Below are 21,676 nucleotides of genomic sequence, written 5' to 3' on the forward strand. Positions count from 1 at the left end.
TTTCTTAAATCTTTTATGTAAAATGACAATTTCTTTAAAATTATTTTAAAAAATATTTTCACTTTATTCTAAAATATATTTTGAAAGTATTTTCAAAATTAATTTACTGAAACATGGATTTGAAAAACTCTTCTAAAATTTGCCTAAAAATAAATAATAATCCTTATAACATGATTTATTGAATCTTGTTTGAAAAATATGAAATGTTTCAAAACTAATTTTCTTTTCTTTAAAAATGTTTTTTAAAATTATTGCAAAGTTTCAAATTTTGAAAATTTAAAGAAACTAAGGGTGTGTTTGGTTTGTATGTTTTTCATTTTTATTTTCTGAAAAACACGCGTTTTTGAAAAATGGTGTTTGGTTTGCATTTTTCGTGTTTGTTTTCTAAAAAAATACATAGCGTTTTCTAGAAAACTAGAGAATGACAAAAAGTCATTTTCTATTTTCTAGAAAACACACGTTTTCCAGAAAATAAAAATGGAAAATGTGCAAACCAAATGCACCCTACACTTTTTAAAAATTCCAAAATTATTTTGAAAATAGATAACTTAGAAAGTGTTTTTGAAAACTACTTTAACTTATCCTTTAAAAACCTCTTATTAAATTATGCATTCAAACATGATTTTAATACTTTTTTAAAAACTCTTTTGAAAAATATTTTTAAAATATTTTGAAAAGTTATTATATGTAAAAATTACTCTTAAAATGTTAGAAATTTAATTTGAAGAATTTCTTTATTATTTTTTACCTTAAAAATCTTTATTAGAAAATTTCTTTGCAATTATTTTGAAATTGCTTTTAGAAAAGTTTTTTGAAATCACTTTGAAATTGTTACTTAGAAAATTTTGTTTAACATTGTTTTGCCAAAGTTATTTTAAAATATTTTCAAACTCAAAGAAGTTTTTGCAAAGCTTTACTTCAAAAAATGCTTTTAAAAATAACTCCTTAGAAGTTTGCTTTAAACTTGTCTTACAAATAATACTGAGAAATTTCTCTTTAAACCTTCTTTTGAAAATTTTACTTAGAGAATTTTTTCTTAAATTGTTTCTTAACTTTTATGTCCAAGTTCTTTTAAAAGTCCTACTTAGAAAAATTTAAATCTTTGGAAATTAATTTGAAAAAAAAAGCTTTACCATATTTTGAAAAGTTATTACTTTTAAAATATTCAAAAATCTTACTTGCAAAATTTCTCAAAATATTAATTCCTCCCTCAAATGAACATGAACTTCTATCTTGTTATAAAATTATTTAAAATAATTAGTATTCAAAATTCCATACATTGCCATAATTCTTTGAAACTTTCTTGAAGATCTCAGCTTGCAATATTTTATTTTTTTATGCATTATGTCTTTTTTTTTATGTGTGTCAAAGGAGAAGGGGGGGGGGGATAGTGGATTAAGTTAGAAAATTGAACTCACTTTAAACATTTTATACTTTATTACTTTATTGCATTCTTTTTCTAACTTTAACTCAGGTTGTCATTACATTAAAAGGAGGGAGATTGTTGGTGCAGATTTCACTAACAAACTGATTTTGATGTATGACAAATAAGTTAAAATTAGATGTTGTCTAACGCTTCTACCAAGTGTGCAGGAGTTGACTGGTCTGAAGGACATGACACCAGGCTAAAATCCAGCTAGGTCCGTGAGGCCTGATAGCTGGTGGGAAATCCAGCTAGGTCCGCGAGGCCCGATAGTTAGTGTGAAGTCCTGATAGGTTCGTGGGGTCCGATATCTGGCGAGAAGTCCGATTGGGTCTGTGGGACCTGACAACCGACCAAAGTCCAGTTGGGTCTGCGGACTTGACAATTTGCAAGAAGACCTGGTGGGTCAGAGGCAAGTCGAGTAATTACAAGAAGTAAGTAAAGGTAAGCAGCTGGAGGAGAGATCCAGTGAGGATGCGTTCCCTGTTGAGGGAACTGTAGGCGCAAATCCATCTTAGGTCCATTTGGGAAACCTAAGCTGAGACCTGACTAGATCCTAGTCTCGGGGAGATAGGATCTAATTACTACTCATAATATATTATGTTGTGCTAACTCTATTTTTCAAGGTAAAATATATTTTTGATTACCTGGAATAATCTTTTATTGCGGGTGGAAAGGCTGAGAAAAGGGGTTCGGGCGCCTGGAAGGAGTTCGGGCGCCCAGAAGGAGTTCAGGCGCCCGGAAGGAGTCCGAGCACCTGGAAGGAGTCTGGGTGCCCGGACTAGGCTCTCTTGGATAGGGTCGTGGGTGCCCAGGCAGTCCGGGCGCCCGGACTCGGTCCAGACACCCGAACCCGAAAATTTATCCATAAGCTTACATGGAGTGCGTCGATTGGCCGGGCCACGTGGTCTAGGGGCTCGGAGAGGTTCCAAGCGCCTAGAATAGACCTATTTAAAGGCATTCGACCCAGAGCTTCGGAACAACAATTGCAACGACTTTATCTTCTGCTCGGTGCTCCGAAAAAACTCCTGCAACGCTGTGAAGCTCCTCTGACAACCGACGATCAAGACTTTTCTTTTTGTTGTCGGTAATACTGTTTTATAGTTCTTGTACTTGCAATTTGTAACCATTTTTAACTATTAGTAGATTGCCCAACGAAAGCACTCGACGAGTGCGGGTCTTGCAATAGGAGTTGTCGAAGTCTCCGAACTAGGTAAAAACTTGATCGTGTTTGCATTGCTTCTTATTCTTCTGCTGCATATCTGTTTTAAATAGAATTTTCGATGATCGCTATTCACCCCTCCCTCTAGCGTTCTTTCTGATCCTACACCGAGCTACCTGTAAGCCGGCTATCAAGGCTTCGTATTCGTCTTCATTATGCGTCGCCCGATAATCCAGCTGAATGCACAGCTGCATCCAGTTCTCTCGAGGTAAAATTAACAAAATTCTGATCTCGTTGTCGTGTCGAGTGGATGACCCATCGACGTATATTTTCCAAGTTGCATATGGCTCGGTGTTCTGGACCTCTATGATTAAATTTGTTAAGGCCTGCACTTTAATCATCGTTCGGGGCTGATACTGAATGTCGAATTCACTGAGCTCGATCGTCCACTTGATCAGCCATCTGGATACCTTTAGATTTAGAAGGACTCTTCCTAGGGCGCTGTTGATCATTAAGACGATTGGGTGAGCCAGGAAATACGGATGGAGTCTCTGAGCTGCTAGCATCAATGTGTATGCTAATTTTTTTAGACAGGTGTAGTGGGACTCTGCATCTTTCAATATATGACTCAAAAAATATATGGATTGTTGTTCGTGGCCGTTCTGCTTTACCAATGCAGAGCCAACTATAAACTCAGTGGATGACAGGTAGATCCAGAGCGGCTCGCCAGCGCTAAGCTTGGCCAATACAGGCAAGGAGTTGAGGTACTCCTTAAACTCTTCCAGCGCCTTGTCGCACTCTGCATCCCATTAGAATTTCATCGCTTGGATGACTTGGAGATGAACCTTGATAGCGCGGTGATCCGTCCGATTAGCCGTTGGGCCTCCTTCAAGTTGTGGGGTGGGATATATCCTGTAGTGCCTTCTCCTTGCTCGGATTCGCCTCAATGCCCCGTTCAGTGACGATGTATCCGAGGAAGCGACCACTCTTCACACCGAACAGACATTTACTCGGGTTCAGCTTTATCCCATATGCCCTTAAGGTTCGACATGTTTCTTCGATATTTGTACAATGATCAGTAGCTCGGAGGAATTTTATTAATATATTATCGATATATACTTCTATGTTAAGGTCGATCTGCCGACGAAATACTTTATTCATCAGCCTATGGTAGGTGGTGTCGGCGTTCTTCAATCCAAATGGCATCACATTGTAGCAATACGTTCGTCGGCCGTGATGAAGTTGACCTTCTCTTGATCCAGTGACACTTGGTGGTATCCCTGGTATGCATCGAGCATGCAAATCAGCTCACAGTCTGTCGTAGAGTCCACCATATGATCGATCCTTGGCAGCGAGTAGAAATCCTTCGGGCACGCCTTATTCAAGTCACGGAAGTCGATGCAGACCCTCCAGTTGTTGCTTGGTTTGGAGACCAGCATGACATTAGTGAGCCAGCTCGAGAATTGGACTTCCTGGATGTGTCCGACCTCCAGAAATTTTTCAATCTCCGCCCGGATGATCAAGTTCTACTCCGTGCCGAAGTCCCTCTTTTTTTGCTTCATGGGCCTAGCGTCCGATCGGACATAAAGCTCGTGCTGAGCCATGCTCAGCGAAATCCCAGAGACCACATGTGTCGACCAGGCGAACACGTCGTGATTTTGTCTGAGGCAGGCGACCAACGCTATCTTCTTCTCACTTTCTAGATCGGCGACGACAAAGGTAGTTGCCTCCTACTGGCTTATGTGAATCTGCACCTCCTCCTTTTCATCATAAACCAGGGTAGGAGGTTTCTCTATGATAGCGTTCACCTCCAAGCGCGGGTTCTTCCGAACAGCTCTTGCTTCGGATTTAACCATCTCAATGTAGCATCATCGAGCGGCCAACTAGTCGCCCTTGACTTTGCCCACCTTATCGTCCATCGGAAATTTGATTTTCTGGCAGAAGGTGGACACCACTGCTCGGAACTCATTGAGTGTTGGTCGGCCCAATATGACATTGTAGTCTGACGGCGCGTTCATCACAATAAAATTTGTGGACCTTGTCCTCTTTAGCAGCTCCTCCCTGGGCGAGACGGCAAGGGAGACTTGTTCGATTGACAACACTTTGTTGCTTGTGAATCTGTAGAGTGGAGTCATCATGGGCAGCAAATCGCTCCAGTTGATTTGCAGCTAATAGAACGCCTTCTTGAATATAATATTCACCGAGCTTCCTGTGTCAACAAAAGTTCAGTGAATAACGTAGTTAGTAATTACCGCTCGGATGATCAACGCGTCGTCATGAGGGATCTCCACTCCCTCTAAGTCTCTCGGGCCGAAACTTATCTCGGGTCCTTCATCCCTCTCCTTGCTGTAGTCCACGACATGGATCTTGAATCGCCAAACATGCAACTTCCTCGCCTGATTGGAATCACTGTTGGTCTGGGGAGAGCGATCATTCCTATTTCTCCTCGAGCAATGTTACTCTTGTTCTCCTCCTCTCGAGTTGAAGGTCTTCTCCACTCAGCAGAGGCTCGAGCTGGACTCTAGTTGTTCCTCCTCTGCGATTGATGAGGGCGTGGTTCGACCGTCGTCCTTTCCTCCTCCCTTCTCTCGGTTGATCGGTGCCTGTGTCGTCGATCAGGAGATGGGGATTGGCGGCGATATCCCCGCAGAGCCGGCTTGCTAGCAACTGGCGTCAAGTCGTAGCTGTCCCATGTGTCGTGTGTCACTGACTAGTGGAACGAACAGAATATTGACATCCACACTTTGCCTTTTGCAGCCTTTGGGCGAACGACCGCCACATGCTGCACGACATGTGTCCTAGGCTCATGTGGCTACGCTCCCCCCCATCGAGGCCCCTTACGAGGTTGATGGCTTCTCAACGAACGCCGCTCAGGCACTGCTGCGGGTTCGGCCGACACCTCCCTTCTTCTAGCCACTTGAGCTTCTTCTACGTTTATGTACTTTGTGGTCTTCCTTTGCAAGTGGTTGAAGTCCCCTCGATGGCTTCCGAATGAGCGATCAGAAGAACTCCCCTTCGGTGAGCCCCTGGGTGAAAGTGATCACCAATACATCTAAGGGGACCGTGGGGATGTCCATTGCCACCTGATTAAAGCGCTGGATGTAGGCCCTCAATGCTTCCCTGGACCCTTGCTTCGGTGAGAACAAGTTTACGCTCGTCTTTTGGTGGTGATGACTGTTGGAGAAATGATGTAGGAACGCCGTCTAGAAGTCCTTGAAGTTGTGGATGGAGCCGATCGGTAGTCTCTTGAACCAACGTTGCGTTGATCCAGAGAGGGTGGTGAAGAAGACCCAATATTTCACCCTGTCGGTGTACTGGTGAAGTATGGTCGCGTTATCAAATTTGGCCAGATGATCATCCGGGTCAGTGGTTCCGTTGTACTTTCCGATCGCCAATGGAGTGTAGACCGGGGCAGGGGATCGTCCAGAATCCCTTGCTAAATTGTTGATTGATCCGCTACGGCAAATCATCGTCCCTTGGCACCTTCCCTTTTCTTGCGTCCCGAACGGGTGCATCGTCCGATGAAGATCCCCGCTCCTTGTCAGCTCGACCCCATTCCTCCAATGGGGTCCTGAACAACGCTCGGTGGAAGGAGATAAGCGCATTGTGCGCTTCCCTATACGTGTCGGTTGGCTTCTTTTTATTCCCTCGAGAGGATATTTGGTCCGCTCGGTCACCTCGTTCATTAGGTCGACCAACGACTGATGCTGCAGGTTCTTGCGCTTGGCGCTCGACCAACACCTGTTGTTGTTGCTGCTCCACTATCTTGGCATCTCGGGCTTGTATCAGTATGTCGAGCTCCTCTTATGCCAACGTCATCGTGGCGAATCATCCAGCGCTCTCCATCTTCTCGTTCGGATGCAGGCTATGTTCCCACAAACGACACCAAAATGATCTTGTCTGAAAGCAGGATGATGGAAAGTTGGGGATGTGGTGGTTTCACTGACCGGCTGTAGATCTCGCTCCGCTCTTCAAAACTAGTAATGTCAGTGTCGAGCCAGGGAAGGGATCTCCAGCGTTGACCTTCCGATGCTCAAGTTAATCACCGGAACTGTAGAAGAAGCGGAGCAACAAAAGAACTAGCACCAAATAGTAGTAACACGTACCTCCGCCGGTGATGGACCCTTCTTTATATAGAGCCCTAGTGGAAGACGTGAACGCTTCTCGAGGTGTGGACTCGTTCTCCAATATATCCTATGAAAGGACCTATCAGAAAAGTACCTCTGACACCATACTTTAACAAGACATGTATATCCCTGACAAGACATTAGAAGCTTCTGTCGTACGATCCGCCTATCGATCATGCCTCGTGTTAGTGGTACTATCTCCCAAAATGATGTTGAGAGATACTACAGTGGTCATGTTGCTTGGTCGAGCGGAATAGCCGCTCGGCTGGGACTCCGCTCCATCTATGGTCATGTCTCGCTGCTTGGCCAAGCAGGGTAGCCGCTCGGCCGGGACCCTCCGCTCTGTCGACCTCAGTTGCTCTTCCGTGCAGTGATTGTATAGTAATATGCCCTCCCCCATTCGGACAAGCTATTTGGTCTCTTTCGGCGTCCTGCTGCTCTGTATCGAGTGTCGACTATCTTACGTATCATCTCGAGCTGGACGTGTGGTCTGTTCAAACATGCCTCCCGTTGGTCGAGCACTGACTGTCCCGATTGACCATTATAATTATACTCGATTCGATCCTTCAACACCTAAATGTTATCATCTTAATTTTGACCTTCACCTTAATAGTTGATTTCATACTAGATGAATCTCCTTCTATCGCCACATCAAGCATCTTGCTAGTGCACTCGGTAGGATAATAGGATGATTTAGACATATTAGGAAAGTCAATCAAATTGATCCATCGATTAATCGGGTGAGACAGATTTGTTTATTGAAGCAAGTGGGTCGGGCGAACGATCGAAGTGATCTTGTCATGTGAATAAATTCCGAGAATAACTATTTTCTGAAAGCACCATTATTGTAGCAATATTCTGTTTGCAAGTCGTTGGTTGATGCCTCATTCACGCGACGTAACATGAGACACGACCACCATGCATGCACCACATTAATCCTCACGGCCGCCCCTTTATTTATTTATTTATTTATTTATTCTTTTAAAAGGAATAATAATAAAATAAAAATAAGAGATTCTCGTTGTCGTGGAAACTAAATTATTGAATGATTGAGCTGCTGACTTGCCATATCATTTTTATGTATAAAAGCAAAGACATTATATTACGAAACCGGATGAGAGAGTTTGAAACTGATGAGTCGTATTTTACTTGATTACGAAGGTATATATAATATATTTAGATAAGGACTCTTCCTGAAACAAAATAAAACGTCAAACAAGAAACAAGCTTCGTCCATGCATATCTATCTATCTATGACTATACTTGCTGTCCAACATTCGAACAATAAATAATCCTCAATGAGTCCAACACTGGAGTCAAATTCGACGGGCAAGAAAAAAAGATAAAATAAAAATAAAAAAAGGTTTCATTTATCTTTGCAGATTGTGGATTCATTGACGTTGAAAATGACGAGGGCATTTTAATGATTTCCCCCTTCCATTCCATTCAGGTGTACATGATGCAGCAGTAAAACATACATACATACAGAATTATATATATATTATAAACAACAAAGAATTATTCATCCGGCAAAATGGAAAAAATAAAAATCGAGCATTCAATTAACCAACCTACCTACCTACGTACTCTGTTTTACTGTTCGAGAAGCTCCCTTGCCTGTTCCAGCACTCCTCTGAATCGATCCTTACGGAGCCTCACGTTTTGCTCCACCAGGTAGATCTGCCCCATCGTTTGCCATCCCTGCTTGTGTATCGCGTCTGGATCCTTGAACACTGCGTGATCACGCGGGTAGTGATCGATCAAGGTGCTTTCTTCTTCCAGGATGTCGTACTGCAGGTACTTCAGCTGCATGCCCATGGCGGGCTTCGCGTAGTAGTTGGCCGCGATCCAGTCCAGCTTCGCCAGCGGCAACACTTGGATCAGCACCGCGCCGGTGGGGAGGAACACCATGTTGGTCAGCCCGGCGCCGTGCACCCCCACCATCACGTCGCACGAGTTCACCGTCTCCGCGAACGCCGCCACGTCCATGAAGCTCGGCTCTGCGATCACCACTTCGAACCCCACCTCCTCCGCCACCGGCACCACCTCGTCCAGGTTCACGAACCGCCTCGACCCACCCCGCGAGATGAACAGCAGCCTCGGCCGGCGTCCGGAGCCGCCCCCCGACGGCCGGGCGTGAGGCAGCGAGTACGCGGTGCGCAGGAAGGCGACGAAGTCGACCATGGTCACCCCCTCGGCCGACTTGGACGCGTCGATGGTGAGGTCGTTGTCGGCGCGCAGACCGACGATTGCGTGGCGGAAGCAGTGCACGCGGTCGTCGTAGTCGTAGTTGATGACGGGGAAGTCCGATAGCTTGGCGATGATGTGTCGGTACTTGTAGAGCCACCACGTCTCGTTTTTGACCGCCAGAAGCTGGACTCGGCCTCGGAACCGGCGGGTGGTTTGGAAGAGGGGGAGGAGCAGGTCGGATATGTCGTGGAAGATGTTACCGCAGTACCCGGTGGTGGCGAAGACGACGCCGGGGACATCGTGGGTGACCACGCAGGGCGGGGGCGCGTCGCGGTGCGGCGTCAGAGAATGGACGTGAACCGTCGGAACCCGGCGGACGACGACGTGGTCAGCCTTGCGGGCGTAAGGCTTGATCTCGAAAGATTGGTTCTCGCCGGAGGGAGAAACGACCAGCACAGTGGAGGAACCCTCGCCGACGATTCTAACATCGCCGTGGATGTCGCAGACGTCCGTTCTGTACGCAGAAAGGTCGCATAAGGCTCGACGCTTCCTCTCTACTGCCATCAGACTGGTCCTCTCGCTCAACTTAGGAAGCAACAGCGCCAGGCTCTGGTTCGCCGGAGCTGCAGCCGACGACGGCCATGCGGACGATTTCACTACGAATTAATTAATCGACAAGAGAGACAGAGAGATTATCCATCAAAGCTTTAGCTATTTATTAGAATTAAGAGGGGAAAAAAAACAGAGTCGAAGTGAAAAAGAGATTCACAGAAATTGGAGAGAAGGTCCATGTCGTTCTTGAACATGGAAAGGTAAGTCATGGAGACCAGCAAGCAACCGACGATGAACCCTATTGCAAAGCTACGGAACTCCGACCATCTCAATTTCTTCCCCATCTTTTCCGGCAGCCTGCTGCTCCGCGTGAAGCCGAATGGAGGAGGAGGAGTAGTACACATACTTAAGCTTTGAATTCTGTGCTTTTGTGTCAAGTTGGCTTAGAATACTACTATAAAAAAAATCCGTCTCCTAATTGGACCCACAGAATATCTCGATGAACTGGAAACAACCACTGGTCTCTTCTTCTTCCTCTTCGCTTCTCTCAGCACATCTACTTGATAAAAGCCTCAGTTAGGGCAGCGGGAAAGAAAGCAGAGATTTGGCCGCCGTAAGACTGTTGGTTGGCAGGACACTAGACGATGAGATTCCTGTGAGACGTAAAAGGGCCGAAGTTAAGAAGACGTCGCAATTATTTGGAATTCAGACAGAATGTATTATTATTATTATTATTATTATTATTATTATTATTATTATTATTATTGATCCTGTTCGGAATATGAGTCAGACGAATGTCGATTGAGACGACGTCGGTGTTCACGGAGAGGTGACTTGGGCACACCTAGTGTATGTGCACCATAAAACGAATCCCCACGTGAAACTGAAGAACGGTGGTGACAAAACTGGCGGTACTTAGGCTCTGCGCACACTCAGACAAACATACGGAACGTTAGAGACCATAAACTAAGGAAAAAGTCCCCGATGCAGATCATCCGATGCTCAAGTCAGGTACTTTTTCACCAAAAAAATAGTGTATGAAGGAAAAAAAAAATTATGGAAGATGTTACTGCAGTACCCGGTGGTGGCTAAGGGAGAGGACCTCCCTTTTTATATGATAATGCGTACTTCTGGAGTATGATCGATGTCAGAGAATGTCGAGTGTCAGGGGCTGTCGGATGATGGAGGATACGTGTGCCCTCTCTTGGGTTGAAGGAAGGTTCCATTCGCAGATGATAGTGGACCACTGGAATATTTCTTGACGTATGACAGTTATCCCCTGACAGGAGGTTACAATTCCCTGACATTGTTGTCACCTAGTGCTTTCTGTCCCGCCTGGGTTTAGTACTGACAGCTCGAGATGACCGTTCGGGTGAGCCACCTGACTTGAGTCTTGATGAGGGAGACGAGCTGTGGCAGGGGTTTCATCCGTCACGCCTGGATCGTTGAAGGGTTGACTGGGAGTTGTCTTACTGAAAGTACCAGGCCTAACTATACAGCTTGGGCTGAAGAAAACCAACCAGTTGGGGGAGGTCAGGTATTACTCCAAGCTGCGTCTTATGTATTAGATCTTGGACCCTGTTTTGTCTGTATCCAACCGAGGTTCTCCTAGGCGGTCTAACTCCTTTCTCCTAACTGTTGATTGTCACGTCCCTCTAATTTCTAACCGTCACGTCCCCTTGGCTTTTGACCGACACATCTCCTTGACTTATGACCGTCACGTTCCCTTGACCTTGGATTGTTCTTGACTGCCTGGCCTTATCGGGCCTTACCTTTATGCACCGTATCAATTAGTATTATTATTGATCCTGTCCGAAATCTGAATCAGACGAAGGTCGGCTCAGGTATTGTCGGTGTTGACGGAGAAGTGACTCGGGGACACCTGGCGCATGTGCACCAGAAAATATACCTCCACGTAGAACTAAAGGACAAAAGTGACTTATCCGGTGGTACTTAGGCTCTGCGCACACTGAACGTTAGAAACCAGAAATTAGGAAAAAAGCCCCTGGCGCAGACCCTCTGACGTTCAAGTCAGGTACTTTTCCCTAGGAGAACAGTGTACCAAGGACAAAGAAATGTAGTAGACGAGTACGAATGTGCGAGAGAGCGTACCTGCTCAAGGGAGAGGACCTCTCTTTTTATATGACCGTGCGTACCTCTAGAGACTGACCGACAGAGAATGTCTGGTGTCAGGGCCTGTCGGGTGATGGAGGACGCGTGACACCCTCCTATGGACTGAAAGAATGTTCTATTCACAGATGACATCAGACCCTTGGAATATTCCCTGACATATGACGACTATTCTCTGACAGGCATTTACGATTTCCTGATATTGTTGTCGCCTAGTGCCTTCTGTCCCGCCCGAGTTTAACTATGGGCAGCTCGGGATGGCTGTTAGGATGAGGCGCCCGACTCAAGTCTTGATGAGAGAGACAAGATGCGACTAGGGTCCCCTCCTCCACACTTGGAGTACTAGAAGGTCGATCGGGGGTTGTTTTACTGAAAGTATACCAGGCTTGTCTATGTAGATTGGGTTGAGGGAACTAGACCTGTCAAGGAAGGTCAGGCCTTACTCCAAGCTATACGCCTTATGTCTCTGATCCGGAATCCTGATCTATAAGCCCCTGACCGGGAATTATGCGGCTGATAATGTCAAGCGGTATGTCACGTCCCCTTGACTTCTGACTGTCATGTCCCATTGACTTCTGATTGTTTGATCCTATTGGACTCCACCTTTATGTACCGATTATTATTATTATTAATTCTATTTCGGAAAATTGACAATCACGTTTTAAAAATGCTACGATCTACTCGTCTTCGAATAAAACTTGGAGTTTCTTGCCGACAAATGACAAATCACGCTTTGAAAAATGGTGCACATTCATGGAGGCATTCGCGCTTCTTCTTCTCTGGTGGGTTGAAGTATTTAAAATGGGGAATGGTCCCTTCTCCTTCCTATCTTTGGCTTAGGCATGCTGTGAGATAGAACAATGACACTTTATTAATAGAACTGCATGATTTTACAAATAGTAAAAAATAATAATAAATAAATAAAATTGGTTGCATTAGTATTAGTATAGAAAATGCAAATCCATATGTCATTCTTCTAAACGATTCCTCGCGGAGAATCCGAAAGAAAGGACTCCACGTGAGTTTTACACTCATTCACTCCACTGGGCGCCACCCAGGACAAGAGCTCACTGGACACGACTCATAAGTATATGAATTTTAATATTTTTCAACAATGAATTATTGGACTTGAAAAAACATGATTAATTAATCTTATTATTTTATTAAAAATCTTCCCCTTTATTAATTTTGGTGAAACCTAAAATATAATTATGTTAATGTCATTTTTTCTATTCACACTAAAAATAATTCCACAAGCGAAACAATCAGTGATCTAGAGTTCAAGACTCAGCTATAACGTATTATTATGAATTTTTCTCATCATTAATTTTCTCCGGTTGTTTTATATAAAAAAATATAGTTCTCTTTAGTCTCATATCTTAGAATTGATAACACTATAATCAAACAACTTCTATAAATATTTTAGACCGACGATGTTAAAAAATATACTTTTCTTAATTTTTTTACTAAGACAAGTATAATATTAAATTAAAATAATTTTTTTCATAAGGAAGCGTCACTATTGCATGAGTCTGATGAATCTTATCGAAATAATTAATAATTAATTCTTAGTTCATAAGGGTGACACTAGAAAATCCAAACAATTTGGATTTTCAAAGACCCAAATAATTTATATATTATTATATTACACACGCAGCGCGTGTGCATAATCACACTAGTATTAAAAATATTTGACCGGTGGTTATAAAATTGAACATGAAATAACTGGATGACAATGGAACGTTCTTTCACTACACTGTAACCCCAGAACTAAATTAATAGACTACGAAAAAAAAATTCGATGACTACGAGCACTTATTAATAGACTACGAGCATTTTTTTTTTTTAATTAATAGACTACGAGCACTTATTATCGATGGAAAATTTCGATGAAATTAAATTGATCGTATACCTAGGTTTTCAATCTTCTTTTAGAAAAACTCATAACATGATTCTTATTTTCTATTGATGTGGCGATACTCATAACATGATTTTTATTTATATTGATAAGATGATAGAGAGAAGCTCACTTGGCACGAGGTCAACTATTAAGGTAGAGGTCAAAGTTAAGGTGGTCAATGCCCAGTTAATAAAGGGTCAAACAGAGGACAATTACAATAATTGTTCGGGTTAGTCAGGGTCCAATCGACGAGAGACATGCCTTGTGTGGACCATCTGTCTAGCCCGGGATGATACGTAAAACAGTCGACGCTCAGTACGGAATAGTCGGATGTCAAAGGAGATCAGATAGTTTGTCTAAACGGAGTAGGACATGTTACTACATAGTCACTGTACAGAAAAACAACTGAGGTTGATAAAGCGAAGGGGTCCCGACAGAGTGACTACTCCGCTCGATCAAGCAACGGAACCTAGTCAAGGATGGAGCAGAATCTCGACCGAACGACTATCCCATTTAGTATTATAATGCTAGGCCCTCTTAACATGAATAGGACCAATTTAATTATTCAATTCATCCAATTAATAGGATTAATGAATGTATTGGTTTTTTAATCTAATACAATATTTAAACACTCCAAATTAGTTTATTTTTGAGATTTAAAGTTAATTGAAATTCTGAATTAATTCTCTACATTGAGAATTAATTTAAATTTAAATTTTGAATTAATTCTCTACATTGAGAATTAATTCTTGCACGTATTGGTTACGCTAATATAAAAATAATTTTATATGGTTTAAAAATTTTGCTACAATTTTTTGTCCGGCGATATTTCCCATAAAATTTCACCAAATCATTTTATTTTTCAAGAGAAGTACTAGTTAGCCTTGTATAACTTTGCTATTATTATTATTATTCATTTTTTTTAAAAAAAAATAGATTTTAATGATATATATATATATATTTTAAAAAATTTATATTTTTAATAGCAAGTTTTGACTATATGATAATTTCGATTAAAATTATTGGACACTTAGATTAGTTTTAGTGATGACATTTACCTCTTGTTTATTTAAAAGGATGGAAATTGAGAAAAACAATTCACATGGAAATTTTTTCAACGTTTATCTGTCTACATAGAACGCAACGACTTTCTTTCCCCCCTCATCCAGGTCAATTATATATATATATATATATATCGATTTTTTCCACCGTAACTCCACAAACGTCACACTTGCTTACCGTCGTAAATGTTACTCGAAAGTCTACCTGTCGTGAGACTCCCTATGGGTCCCACTTGTGTATCAGCGATCAAAACTAATTAACTAAGCTGCAGGAAGCCAGCTGGAGTACGTAACTGTGGGATGGGCCATCTGGTTAAAAATGCAGCGCGAACGTAGGGCGGCGAGAGCAGAGCACATCGAGTCAGAGCAGGCGGCGGCATCGACCATCGATGGAAGCGCCAAGCCTCGACGCAGCTCTCATCTCCGACAGCGAAGGAGGAGGAGGAGGGGCTAGGACCTCCGGGGAGCTTTTCTTGGCAGAGGTGAAGAAGCAGCTGTGGTTGGCCGGCCCGCTTGTCGCCGCCAGCTTGTTGCAAAACATTCTCCAGGTCATCTCCGTCATGTTCGTCGGCCACCTCGGCGAGCTCGCTCTCTCCGGCGCCTCCATGGCCACATCCTTCGCCGGCGTTACTGGCTTCAGCTTCTTGGTATGTCAAGTAGTATTTTCGATCCATGCCTCCGCTCTTCTACATGTTTACATTTCGCGTCTGATTGATTAGGAAAACCAGTTCGCCGACTCAATCATTCCATTCTTGAATCTTGTTTTAATCTGTTACTGATTTCCATGGCAATCCCTATATCACTGTTTTGTGAAAACGATGAGATCTCTCATCCATCATTTTGGTTTTGCCCAAATCGGGTAAAAATCAAATCACTCCTTGCCAAAGATTACCTATCCATCCATAACTGCAAAACCCTAGCGTCCTCATGTGCACTAAACCCATGAGTAAGAACAATTTGGGTGGGTGGAGTGAGTTTGATTGTTGGAAATTAGTTTTCCTAATAAAAAGGAGTAGAGATATATGCACTATCTACATTGCAAGAAAATTATCGTAAACGATGGAGGAAACCACAAGTATCTCGGATCAACGTACGGTCAAATGAGGGCACTAGCTCGTGTATGAGCATGGTCCATGGGTACGAATGGCTAAATGCAATGCTAACTCAACTATGTGTGAACATTAATTCTTACTGAACCAACATGAAAGGGAAAAGGAATTGTGTAAGGGACATCCAATGGATGTGAGTTGGTTTTGTTCTAAATGAGACAAGAAAATAGGATTCTTCGTGCTTATTCATCTTTTGATTTTCCAACCATTGGGGTAAACAGATTCTTCGTGAACTTATGCTCAAACTACTCTTTTGATCTTTTGCCTTTTGATATCCTGCTCTGCAAGAAGTGATAAAATACAATGCGATACGGTAGAGTTCTGCTTTAGTAGTTGCTTTCTTTTACATTGTAATTGATGTCTTATTCTTCATAGCTGGGAATGAGTACAGCGTTGGATACTATGTGTGGGCAAGCTTTTGGAGCAAAGCAGTACCATATGCTGGGCATACACATGCAGAGAGCCATGCTTATTCTAACACTAGTTTGCATTCCAGTTTCTGTGATCTGGTTCTACACAGGCTCAATTCTTACTCTGTTTGGTCAAGATCCAGAAATAGCTGCAGAAGCTGGAGCCTATTCTCGATGGATGATTCCCACCCTTTTCGCGTATGGCCTCATACAGTGTCATAACAGGTTCCTCCAGACACAGAACATTGTGTTCCCAATGATGCTGATCACCAGCGTTACCGCTCTGTTGCACATTCTTGTGTGCTGGATTCTGGTGTACAAATCTGGCCTCGGAAGCAGGGGTGCTGCCTTGGCAAATGGCATCTCTTATTGGACGATTCTGCTGCTCTTGGGATTGTATGTGAGGCTGTCTCCTGCCTGCAAAAGGACTTGGCTTGGTTTCTCCAAGGAGGCTTTGAATGACTTCTCTCACTTCTTCAAATTAGCGGTTCCTTCAGCTACTATGGTATGGTAAGAGACATCATTTCCTCAATAGTGCATTGTTTCTTGCATTATTTCCGATGATTTCTTCATAAACATAATCCACAACAGTTTGGAGTTCTGGTCGTTCGAGTTGCTTGTTCTTCTCTCGGGAATTCTTCCAAATCCAAAGTTAGAAACATCAGTGTTGTCAATAAGGTAATGTATCTTTGTGCATTTGAATTATGCATTTTCTGATTAATTAATTATAGTTTTGAATGCAAAAATGTTAAGTTGATGGCTCACTGTGCCACAAAAGAATCTGACCCAAAGTTAGCTCAACCTAAAATCCAATGTAAATAATTGCTTCAATATTTCTTTCATACATCAGCCTTAACACTGCTTCAATGGTATTCATGATCCCTTTTGGCTTTGGAGCTGCAGTGAGGTTAGTATTGATGAGCAAAGAAGAATTAATTTTCCTTTTGATCTACATCTTTGATGCCTATAACTTGTATGATTTGTAATGCTTAGCACACGTGTTTCGAATGAACTTGGAGCTGGCCGTCCACGAGATGCAAAGTTAGCGGTAAAGGTTGTGGTATTCCTGGCCATTACAGAAGGCTTGCTAGTAGGCTCAACCATGATCCTGGTGAGAAATATATGGGGTTATGCTTACACTAATGTCGACGAAGTTGTTAAATACGCAACTATTATGATGCCAATTCTTGCTACCTCAAACATGCTTGATGGAATCCAATGCGTGCTCTCAGGTGCTGTGCTAAATAGGATGAAGTTTCTTGATTCAAAATTAGTTAGCACTTCTCCTTCGAAGTAACAATCCTTCCCTGATCATCTAGGTGTTGCAAGAGGATGCGGGTGGCAAAAGATTGGTGCTTTTATTAATCTTGGAGCTTATTATGTCGTCGGCATTCCTGCAGCTGTAATATTAGCTTTTGGTCTCCATGTTGGTGGCAAGGCAGGAACTTTCTTGTTTGCGAAGTTCTTTTTCTCATCATGCTGGGGCATTTTACATTGGGACCTCTTAAAAGTTCTTCCCCTAAATGACAGGGCCTATGGATCGGCATAATCTGTGGTCTCACCGTGCAAGTTTTGCTGCTTTCAAGCGTTACATATTTCACTAACTGGGAGAATGAAGTAAGTAAATAGTACTCCATTGATGCTGTTCGTGTTTCTAAATCCACACATTGTGACTTCTTTTCAGGCTAACAAGGCAAAGGAGAGAGTGTTCAATTCCTCCATGCCCAAAGATATGCAGCCTGATGTGTAGCGACTAGCAGAGTGTTCAATCCCTCTAATTGGGAAGTCTTCTGAAAGCAGAGCAGAGACTGCAATAGGAGTAATAATTTGTACTTGTTTCTCCAGCATATTTGCTTTGTAATTGAAATTGGAGAAGGGTGAAAACTATTTACACTATAAGAAAAGTCATCTTCTGTACGAGCTAACCATGGAGAACAACCACACCAAAATAATTTTTTCTTTAGATTGTATCAGATGTCTCCTTACCAAGATAGAAATGGCTATGAACTTTATTACTAAAGTTATAGATCCAAAACCCACCTTTAACAAAATGGGGGTTTGCTTTCATATTTACTATCTAGAAAAAGAAAAAACTTAACAAAAAGTTTACCCAACGACAGTGAAGATCAAATGGGAGATGTGGAATGTGGTGGAAGGCATGGAAAATGGTATTCCTGCAACTGAACCCCAGAAGAAATGTGTTTCCTTCCAAGTTGTTTCTTCCCTACCTGCAAGGAACTTACTGTCGTCACAATCCATTGTGTCTATTGCAGCTAAAACTGTGCACAAACACACACCAGCCTCCAAACGATGACCTGCCACCCTTCAGCAATGCTTACCCTCAATTAACTGACATGTGACTTTGACATCACCTGAAGTGGCCGTATTTTGTCTCTTGATTATCTCAAGCAAGAGTTAGATTCTGACTTCCAATCATGTAAGAGCTTTTGCATCAGACGTGCAAACTCTTTTGCTCGTGGCCCAGGCTTGACAATGTCAGCGTTGCCCCATTGAGAGCATGGATCCATCCACCACTTCTTTGCAGAACACCAAGCCCCAGGTACAGCCTTATTGTTCCGACGTTTTAGTATTGTGCTGTCGATTTTATCTAGCACTGCATCACCATGGCGGAACTGTCTAGCGAAAGGTACACCACTCTTTATCATCTCAGCATAATCTGTGGTGTTGAGTAAGTGAGGCTCTATTCCTGGAGGATCATCCCACACCATATACCTTAGGTCATTGTTCACTGTTGTATTCTGGAAATCAGCCGAGTTGCATATGACCGAATGGAAATAACTTTCCTCGGATAGAATCACATTTGTAAAGTACAAGAGAAGCGTCCGAGGCAGATTGTCCCAACCCAGTATACAGTACTCTACAAATGATCTGCTGAGGATAACCCATGGAGATCCTGTTTGGCAAACGTTTGAAAGAAAATATTAGATAAATCTCCGTAAGCTTGAAACACATTGAGTGTAAATTTAAGATTAGTACCTGTGAAGAACTTGAAAGATTCAGGAGTATCTCGATTGTCTGAAGCTTGGAAGTAATTTTTCCTCTTTGCCAAATAGATCCCTGCATCCACTATAATTGGTTGAACTCTTTGTTCTCTGCAAGGCCGTAGATCAAGGTTAAGTGGCATGAGTAGATATAACTTCAGTATCAATGGACAAAATTGTTCATGCTTACTCTTTCCATCCAAGATCACTAGTGTGATCCATGAAGCTAAGGTTCCTTGGAACATCAGAGAAAACATAAATCAAATCTGCAAAATGAAGGGAAATGATCATTTTAATCTCATGGAGTACGTCTTAGCAATAAGAAAACTAATAATAGAAAGCTTGCTGCAGATAACTGCTGATTAGTAATCAATCCTCATTAGAGTTGGCAGAACTCCGACAGTCTTTATTCTTAGCATATTCTATATAGGTAACAGAGCTAGCAAACAAACAAGAACAGAAACATGGTTAATGTAATCACTATTTGTCATTTGCATGGATATTTTCTTTTGATCTCTGTAAAGGTTAAACAATCAATTCAGATGAGAATATAACATAAAATTCACAACACAGTCCACATTGCATTCAACTATTCATCTTTTAAATGGTAGTTTCTGTAAATCATCCAAGTAACTTGTTGCACTAATGACAATGAAGGGCATTTACAAATTCACTTGTAAGGTTGTACTGAAGCACAAAAAACTTACGCATACAATCGTTACTGTCAAATAAAAACGCAAGGTTATTACTCTAAAGAGACAGATAAAGAAATCCCAGTGGACTGCAAAATACAGTAAAAGAAGTGTCGAGGTTGGTCAAGGAACAGGTACATCAAGCCATATATGTAGTCAATGCTTTGGTGTCATCTGATTGTGTTCCAATTTCCTGACATTAAGCAGATATTGTTCATCATCTCGTTAGTCAAGGGACTCAAGGCAGATTTTTTTTTCCTTTTTTCTTCATAAAATTGACGCATTCAAGCATGGAAATGAAGCAAGCAGCTGTGTAGTATTGACTTCATTGAGGGCAGGTAATATGTGAATATGATTGGATGCTCAAAGAAAGAAGCAGTGTGTTTGATGATCAATAGAAGCACTAGAAGTTTGTTGGCGTTTCAGCTAATCCTAATACATCCCAAAGAACAGATTTGAGGCAGTTTTGTTTTTTGTATTACACTGATAATTCATGTCATGCCATGGATAACACGAAGTTGGTCTAACTAGATGAGAAGATGAATAATATCGAATAAGATCAGGGTGAGATCTTCAAAGTAAAAGTCAAATTAGATGTAGATCAGAGAGAACCAATTTTCCAGAGTCACATCCCTCGGATTGTTTGGTCGTAATTACTCTCGTCTTAAAGAGAAAGATCCAAAAAATTTCCTACAGGAGTGTAAATAAAGTTTCGTTTTTCCCTTTTCTTTTGCGCAATACCTAAATTCGAATCAACAACCAAGACAGCATCCATCTGTAGACAAAATTCCACCTACCATCTTGCGTGATGAGCGGATAGTCAGCCGCATTCAACGTAACGAACCAATCCCAGCCATCGTCCAGCCGGAGGAGCGCCGACGCAGCGTGGAGCGTGGCGGCGAGCCCGGAGGAGCCCATCGGTGTCATCGCCCCGGCCTTCCCTACAACATCCACGTTCCCGAACGCCCGGGCGGCCGGGATCGTGAGCCAGACCCTGGCAGCGAGATCGCTCCGCTCCGACTCAGGCGCATCGGCGGAGAGGTGGATAAGGTACCGGTTCCTGGGGTGATAGACGGCAAGGAGCAGCCGAAGGACCCGCCGAACATCCCCTCGGCCGCCGACTATGTAGTACGCGAAGGCGGGCAGGTGGGCGGCGCCGCGATGGACGTCGGCGGGACTCGGGCAGCGCGCGAAGAAGGCGGAGGAGGCCGTCAACCCAGAGATGGCGGAAAGCACGAGAATAACGGACACGAAGCACACGGAGACGAACGGGAACAGAAATTTCTCCGCCGAGGCGGGGACGCCCAAGTGCCGGCGGCCGAGCGCAGCGGACGCAGCCGGAGCCAGTGACCGCGGGATCATGGCGATTGCAGCGAGCTACGACTCCATCCGGGCACCAGATCAGGATCAGCACTGAGCCTCAGCGTAGATCCGACGAGGTCGAGGAGGAGCCGAACAGGGATCGGATAGGCGACGCAGGACGCAAGAGAGGAACCGTTACGAACCAGGGCGAAGGGCGAGCCGAAACGGGTCCATAACGGTGAAATTTAAAGTAGATTAATTAAGAAAAATACAAGTGTATAAACATCATTATGAGCGAATTAAATGATAATTAAGAAAAAATGCAGTTGGGAGATCCCTTTCCTTGAACTAGTCTCGCATGATAATGACATTAAAAATGATAATTAAAAATGATAATTAAGCAGCAAAACCAGAATTGTTCAGCGTCTACGATACCTCATCGTGGAGGAAACAACATCAGCTAGTCGTTTGCATATTGACTACTCTTCATGTTTGTTAGTTGATTGTGGTAGGTAGCATTGTATGATTGTGGATATTAATTATTAATATTGACTTCTAATCCATTCATTTCTGTGTTTTTTTTTCGTGTTACTTTGGAGTTTTATCTCTATTAATC

The 21,676-nt window shown here is 42.8% G+C and overlaps 3 protein-coding genes across 4 annotated transcripts; 1 reads left to right on the forward strand and 2 right to left on the reverse strand.

The window, feature by feature from the left end:
• Positions 1–8,106: 8,106 nt before the first annotated feature.
• LOC122029538 (alpha-1,3-arabinosyltransferase XAT3-like) lies at positions 8,107–10,110 on the reverse strand. The gene is made up of 2 exons (XM_042588571.1): positions 9,672–10,110; positions 8,107–9,558 (listed from the first exon to the last, which is right to left on the reverse strand). The coding sequence occupies exons 1-2, from the start codon at positions 9,856–9,858 to the stop codon at positions 8,306–8,308; spliced, it is 1,440 nt and encodes a 479-aa protein (XP_042444505.1). The 5' UTR covers positions 9,859–10,110; the 3' UTR covers positions 8,107–8,305.
• A 4,731-nt stretch (positions 10,111–14,841) lies between these two features.
• LOC122029548 (protein DETOXIFICATION 16-like) lies at positions 14,842–18,027 on the forward strand. 2 transcript variants are annotated; one of them, XM_042588584.1, is made up of 8 exons: positions 14,842–15,192; positions 16,030–16,574; positions 16,656–16,742; positions 16,915–16,971; positions 17,058–17,296; positions 17,384–17,502; positions 17,595–17,681; positions 17,749–18,027. In XM_042588584.1, exons 1-8 carry the CDS (start codon positions 14,935–14,937, stop codon positions 17,812–17,814), a joined length of 1,458 nt encoding a protein of 485 aa, XP_042444518.1. In that variant the 5' UTR covers positions 14,842–14,934; the 3' UTR covers positions 17,815–18,027. The 2 variants fall into 2 exon arrangements, with proteins under 2 accessions (XP_042444518.1, XP_042444525.1); XM_042588591.1 differs by lacking the exon at positions 16,915–16,971.
• On the reverse strand, positions 17,980–21,286 carry LOC122029558 (beta-glucuronosyltransferase GlcAT14A-like). Its single transcript, XM_042588602.1, has 4 exons — positions 20,556–21,286; positions 19,257–19,332; positions 19,062–19,177; positions 17,980–18,978 (listed from the first exon to the last, which is right to left on the reverse strand). The coding sequence occupies exons 1-4, from the start codon at positions 21,118–21,120 to the stop codon at positions 18,464–18,466; spliced, it is 1,272 nt and encodes a 423-aa protein (XP_042444536.1). The 5' UTR covers positions 21,121–21,286; the 3' UTR covers positions 17,980–18,463.
• Positions 21,287–21,676: the final 390 nt, after the last annotated feature.

The sequence above is a fragment of the Zingiber officinale genome, chromosome 1A, assembly GCF_018446385.1.
Source record: "Zingiber officinale cultivar Zhangliang chromosome 1A, Zo_v1.1, whole genome shotgun sequence".
Taxonomy (NCBI): domain Eukaryota; kingdom Viridiplantae; phylum Streptophyta; class Magnoliopsida; order Zingiberales; family Zingiberaceae; genus Zingiber; species Zingiber officinale.